This window comes from Wolffia australiana, chromosome 4, assembly GCF_029677425.1.
Source record: "Wolffia australiana isolate 7733 chromosome 4, ASM2967742v1".
In the NCBI taxonomy this organism is placed as follows: domain Eukaryota; kingdom Viridiplantae; phylum Streptophyta; class Magnoliopsida; order Alismatales; family Araceae; genus Wolffia; species Wolffia australiana.
The window spans coordinates 15,721,626-15,728,337 of NC_135838.1; the positions used below are offsets into that span (position 1 = coordinate 15,721,626).

Here is a 6,712-nt window from a genome sequence, read left to right on the forward strand (position 1 = left end):
AACCAGTGGTGCTTTAAATCAAAATGAAGAAATAATCCATAGATAAATGTAAACCCAATCAACGCCATAATTGCTGTATTTTGATCACACTTATAAGCAGAGCCCTTCATCTTTAGTAAAGAAACACATCATTTCAAAGCAATTGAATACGACAATGGATGGTCAACCCCTCAAGCCCTCTGAAGAACCAGGCAACTGGTTCCATTTCGGGAAGGTAAACTATTCAGCCACGAATAGCAATTTAAGTTAAGATTCTTCCGGACAGTTTCCTCTAAACTTGGTCATTAACCATTCTTAAGTAAGACCTGCCTTCGTATAGAATTTACATAATCCAACGTACCAACATTGGCGCTTTAAAATAAAATAAAACCCAGTCTTTCAAACAATTGAACTCATAGGCGATTTGTAATATATTCTGTAGACATGTTCTTTAGACGAAAATCAGCCCCTACCATAAGTGCCAATCTTGGCGATCAGGTTGAGGAAAAAGAAAGGGGATTTGATCATGGCAAAAATTGAAAGAGAATAAACTTGTTCTTTACCCAAAGCACACGTTTCTCGAGGATCAATACACAACACGCTGTAGGAGGCCCATTAGTATGGACCATGTTATCGCCGCCAGAATAGCCCCTGTTGCTTCTGCTCTTGCATCCGCCTGGTAGAAAATTTAAACCCAACAGTGGCATTACTACCCAATTAGAAAATAAAAGAAAGATTAAAAAGGGAGTAATCGGAGGATTGTTACTTCTGATATTCTTTTGATCGCTTGATGAATTCTGATGGTATGTCATGCCCTTCATATGATGTCAGAACGGGTCTTATGTCAGTGGGTCTATGACGCGCCACGTCTGGAATGTTTGAGAACAGAATAATAGAGTTTACAGTCTGAGTAAATAAATATACTAAAAAATAAGAATGTGGTAAAAGTGCACGTACATTCAAGGAAAGGAATGAGATCCACGAGCTCTGTATCGTTGTTCTCGCACTTGTACGGCTTGATGAACACGCAATTTTCACGCTGAAGGCTATTCTCTAGCGCATGAGCACTCACGTAAAGAATGTGTGCGGGATCTCTGTTTAGCTTTGATAGATCCTGTTAAGTTCCAACACAGGAAAGAGGGGTCAAAGACGTAAAATATATATATGTGTTGTCATATCATTGTCTTAACAGATGGACGTTGATTTGACATTATGATTTGGCCAAGTCGTTGCCTAGTATAATAAGACTGAAGCATCAAGAAACTGAAGAACTCACACAGGGAAAACCAATGAAAATATATGTGGTCAAACTGATTCATAATTAGTTTGACCAGATATGTTCTTTTGTTTCTGAGCCCTTCATTTCTCAGGAACTTCTGGATTTTTTTGTATGTCCTTGGGAGGCCCATATCCGGTAGACATTGGAATTGAAGTAGGATTTCTGCAAACCCATCAGTCTCCTTCATCCAGGTGTCTCAGTCATCTCTATATCTCACGATCCCCCGGGCCAGAAGTCACCTCTTCTTCATAGGATCTTCAGCCGTTCTACTCTCTTATCAATCTCTCTCGTCCTAGATCGATCCCCCATCTCCCTCTTTATCCCTCTGTTGATGACCACATTGACATTCAAGCTGCCCACATATATATCCTCAGGTGTGTGTCAGATTACAGCACAAATATGACACTTCAAAGTTTTCTTCTTCTTACCTTGGTTTCAGCTAAAAATTGATCAACATGTCATGGCGTCACTGCAAATCATTAGGCACTATATAGAGACTCATGGCACAGAATTCATTGTTCTCCTAGCGCATGATTAACATTAAATGGCATGAAACCGCTGTGTTTTTTTTGAATTAAACTAAAAGGGTCAAACAAGTTCAGTAGTACCACTATTGCCCTCTCAATCATTGTCTCCAGATATTTTCAAACAAGCACATCAAATCACTTGGCATCGCAAGGCATGGAAAAAAATTGATCCCTAAAATCGTTGATCATGTATAGCAAAATACGTAAGAAAACGAAAAATTAAAACCATAGTTAAGAGAAAGTTTCACAAAAGCTCTTTGTTTTCACGAAGATGAGAATGAAATAACCTCTCTAAAGAAAATATAGTCCAAAAACCAAGAGACAACCTTGAAATAAAGTATATCCTGCATTACCGACATTCTTTGTTTTTGAAGAAATTTTCCGACAATATTTATATAACTGAGAAATTAAGACGTAATTATCATGCATCAGTTATACAACTTCAAGAAATTAAAGCCCCCGAGAAAAGTATTAACCAATATTGGAACAAGAACCGTACTTACCCGGTAATGCTTCCCATCTTTATATTTTGTAGCATTTCTAGACAGTCTGTACCGAATATAACCTTTCTGATCCAGCCTTTCCACTATGGGATCAACATACTAGTCATGAAAATATAGTAGGTCAGAATGCACGTAGTGGGGTTAGATTTTTCATGTCTGGAATACAAACGAAGCAAAGATTTACCATGCTCATCTGATCAGAATATATGACGACCTCGTAAAATTTGGCCATGTGCTCAAGAAAAGCATCCACGCCTGGCCTCTTAAAAGTCCTCCAGCCTCTCTCCCTCTGTTTTAAAAGAAGAGCAAACATGAGAGAAGCTTTAACAGCAGAGGGGTATCAGCATGCGCTTGTTTATCTTTTCATAGTGGTATTTCTTTCTAGTATGTCACTAAGTTAGAAAATATCCAATATTATGCAATTTATAGCTTTAGAAGATCCGATTTCAATCAGATCCAAGGTACATTAGGACCCAACCTTTCGCAACCCAAAAGCATTATCGGGTGCTGTTCATGGAACGAAAAATTGAGGCATTTTTCCCTATCTTATAAGGCAGGCTTGAGCCATGAGAGGCCGTCCAGGAGGAAAGGGTTCTTCAAGAGAATCCCAAGAAATCACGCAATAAATACAATTTTCAACAAATATTTTGTTTCATGGTCGTAATGGCTACTCTCACCAAAATTTAAAGTACACAACTCTCTTTGTATAACGAGTGAGCAGAGATCATGGTTGGCGTCATAAAAGTTGGATGCCAAAGATAGATTTTGTAATAACTTAATATTTTCTCAAGTAGAAGGTTTCTCAGATGTCAGCTGTTGAAAATTATATATTATGTTTCTGAAAACCCCAGCAGCAAGAAGCAATGGAGAAGAGGTACATAAACATATTTCTGAAACAGAAAATATTACCGTCCAATCGGAGTAAACAAGGGTCTCGTTCAAGTCTAAAACGAGAGTGAATACATGCTGTTCTTGTGGATGCAAGTCAGGAAGTAGCTTCTCTGAGGATGGCTCCACAAAACCCTAAAAAACACAGATTACACGGATTAAATCGAGACAAAGGAAGATGCATCTCAAATAGCTTTCAACGTGAATAAAATTTGCATATTCAAGAGAGGTACCACACCTGAATTTGTTCTTCAATGGATTTTCTGACATCCATGTAAATCTCAATGGCCTTCACAGGGACTGCAGATTTTTCAAAAAGGAGGAAATTTAGAAGATAAAGAACACGGATCCGCAGAAGCATGATTCATTTCGTAGTCGCAAATTATTTTACTCTAGATGCACTTGCAAATGGCATTCAATATACAAGAAAAAACAAACCAATAAAGCAGGAAAATGCATGAATCCTATATGATTTCCTTTTTTAGCTCCATACAGAAAAATAGATGATGCTTCTTTTTTTATTTTAGGCTTCCAAGTTTTAGATATCTTAGGCTTCCACGTTTAGGCCACTTCATAAACAGGATAAATGAGCCTTTTTTAATGTCAGATGTGAGCCTCACGTCAAGTTATATTTTAGTAATTTAGCTACCAAAGATTGAATATAGTGCGTATAATGTTACCTTGGAATTGGTCGCCGAGTCCTTAATATTTCAACTCTTTATCTTTTAAAAAAAATATTTCCATTCTTTAGTCTGGTCACACTTTTATGAAAACGAACAATATTGACAGTACTAGAGAGATCAAGTCGTTTTCACACGTGATGACTCAAATGATGAAGTAAATAATGTAAGAAAGTGAATATTCGGATCTAAAATGAGTATGTACTTCTGCATATCCCAACTGAGATCACTAAACTTAAAGACTACATATGATAATAACCCGACTGAGCAGTAATATGAATTTTAGTTCTGGATATTAAAATAAAATGAGAAGCTTCTTGCTCGCAAATGAAGAAGTTTCTCATTTGCGAGGAAAACGCCACCTGCGTATGTAACTGTCTCAAACAAATGAAGAAAATATATTTCAATTTTTTTTCTTCCAAGAAGAGGATTCATTCATCAGTAGCCAGCAATGTATCCCTACATTCAGCTAAAAACGCAGTACAACGAGAAGAAACTTTCTTAAATACTAAGTAAAAAAGGTATGATCAATTCTACGAAGGGGGAAAAGCTACTTCAAATGAAAAGCAAAGTAATGGGTAGATAAATACCGCATTAAACAAAAAGCAAGCACAGGAGGTTTAAATTATTACCCTTCATGATCAAAGAGTAGACCAACGCCTGGAGCTTCTGTCCGTTGGCCAATTGACGATTTAAAAAACATTAGTAATCATAATATTTTTAATGGACAACAAATAAAATACCAAAATACAAGTAAGAAAAATATAAATAGATATGTCATTTAAAAGCACAGGATAGTTCTTTGTCCCAAAAAAAAACATCTTTATCCCAAAAATTAGAAAAATAAGAAAAACTTACATCTGTGGACGGCGCATCATCACCCACAGTCCAACTGCTAGAGGAACGAAAATCACGAGTTTTTGCGTTCACTTCATCCAAACTATAAGCTGAAACAAAACCATTACCCAATTGAAGTACAGCAAAAAGTAAAGCAGAAGGTCAATTTATTTCCAAAACTACGGCACAATAGACTAGAAATATTGAAGAAAGGTGAAGCTCATATGCAGATCCTGATCACTATGAGGCTTTGAGATTAAAGCACCACATGCATTCCATTGAATAAAACTTTTCCGGATTGAAGTAATGATTCAGATAAAAAAATTAGACTCAAGTTTAAGTTCGCAACAAATAGCTATGGATGTGTTTCAAAGCTCGAATCTATCATTATAACGGTTTTCGAACTAGAATAACAATTAATCCACGAAAACTTCCTACTCATCTCGCATGAGTCCAGAAAGGCGTCTGAGAATCAACTAGGTGACAGTAAGTATAGGCAACCGAAAGAAATTTAATAAAGTAAAGATATTAACTGGCTGAACTTAAAAGGGGGATTTAATTAGAACGATTCAATCGAATTTAGCCAGAGGAAGTGTAGAATGATTAATATGAAAAGTTATAGGGTATAATAGGATAAAAGATTCGTGAAAAAATCAGAAAATTTAACAAAGGAGACCATCAAGGAAAAAACTCTTTATTGGCCCGTAATATAAAAAATAAGTTTTATTGGCGTGGTTCTGAGTTTGCCTTATGAAAGCAAATATTAGCCAACCAGTACCATGAAGTTACGAGCCCCAAAGATCGCATTCGACGACCAAGATAAACCAACATGACAAAAATATTTAACTTTTTTGGAAAACATATGGTAAGCGCAACCGATTTAATAATTAATCAGGGGGAAAAATCTCCTACAATATTGTAATCGTTTCAAATGACAAATCTCCAAAAAATTTGACTTTTTTTCTCTTAGGCTCAAGATCGTCATAGTTAGGCCACAAGAGAATTCCAACAAATAAATCCCAGAAAAATAAGACGACTGAGTGTTCCACGGAATCAAAAAAATCGGATGTCTACCCACAGAAAAAAGAAATCCCTCCACGGTTTCACAATGGGATACCCCAAATCCGACCCTTCATCCGCAGTTCTCATTCCCAAGACCGAGGAGAACAAAAGGTTTCGAAGAAGAAACTACCATATGTAGCATAAGAGGCAGCGCCAACAGCCCCCGTGAGTGTCGCAGCAACCCCAAACTTGAGAAAACTCCAAGCTCGCGACTTTGACGCAACGTTAGCGCTTCCAGAAGAGGCAGCTTCGGCAGAGGACGCAGTAGCTTGATCCGCCATGGAAGCAGCGCTGGGCAAGGAGCTTTGCTGCTTTGCAGAGGCATCGGAGGCGGCCGGAGAGCAGAGTCGCCGCACATCGCCGCTGCGCTTGCACGTGTGAGAGAGAAGACGGCGGGATCGTACCAGGCTTGACATTGTTCTTCCCCTACTTGCAAAGATCTGAGGATCGAGATTGCAGAGGTTTTTCGGGGTTTAGCGATCGGAGAGGAGGAATCAGCCAGGTTGGCACGATACTGTTCTTGAAGCAGAAATATTAGACATTATTCCAATTTCCACCATTAGGGTTCGAAAAAGTGAAATAAAAGATACCAATTTTCGAATCACTCCACTTAGAGAACGGACGCCTCGGACGTGACGGGACGGATGACGATCCGTGACGGACGGTGACGTGATGGAAGTTCCGTCGCGTCACCGTCCCGTCACACATCCACAGCATTTGAAAAAACCCAGGACAACAGCGTCACACGTCCCTTGTTGCGGCGTCCCGTCACGTTTCTGTCACCAGAAGAACAACCCTTGTGGAGGAGAGAGAATCAGAGTGGCATATCTCCAATTATTTTTAAGTGGTGTCCTTTTGCTTGTGAATTAATGCAGGAACTTTTCTCCAAAATGCCAAGAAATAGATTTACTGACACCACGAGGCAAAATCTCAGCCGTCAGAAAGTATAAATCTAAC

At 38.3% G+C, this 6,712-nt stretch overlaps 1 protein-coding gene across 1 annotated transcript; it reads right to left on the minus strand.

The window, feature by feature from the left end:
* Window positions 1-376: 376 nt before the first annotated feature.
* TIM50 (Haloacid dehalogenase-like hydrolase (HAD) superfamily protein) lies at window positions 377-6,287 on the minus strand. Its single transcript, XM_078573938.1, has 10 exons — window positions 5,886-6,287; window positions 4,715-4,803; window positions 4,489-4,525; window positions 3,415-3,476; window positions 3,198-3,311; window positions 2,473-2,577; window positions 2,289-2,387; window positions 937-1,093; window positions 746-848; window positions 377-655 (listed from the first exon to the last, which is right to left on the minus strand). The coding sequence occupies exons 1-10, from the start codon at window positions 6,169-6,171 to the stop codon at window positions 610-612; spliced, it is 1,098 nt and encodes a 365-aa protein (XP_078430064.1). The 5' UTR covers window positions 6,172-6,287; the 3' UTR covers window positions 377-609.
* Between the last annotated feature and the right edge of the window lie 425 nt (window positions 6,288-6,712).

What these genes read in the sequence shown, in the direction of transcription:
- TIM50 (XM_078573938.1), bottom strand. Translation starts at nt 6,171, where the DNA reads ATGTCAAGCCTGGTACGATCCCGCCGTCTTCTCTCTCACACGTGCAAG. An exon ending in ATGATGCGCCGTCCACAGAT is followed by an intron (nt 4,526 to 4,714) that starts GTAAGTTTTTCT and finishes GCCAACGGACAG; the next exon opens with AAGCTCCAGGCGTTGGTCTA. An exon ending in TTGTTTACTCCGATTGGACG is followed by an intron (nt 2,578 to 3,197) that starts GTAATATTTTCT and finishes CTTTTAAAACAG; the next exon opens with AGGGAGAGAGGCTGGAGGAC.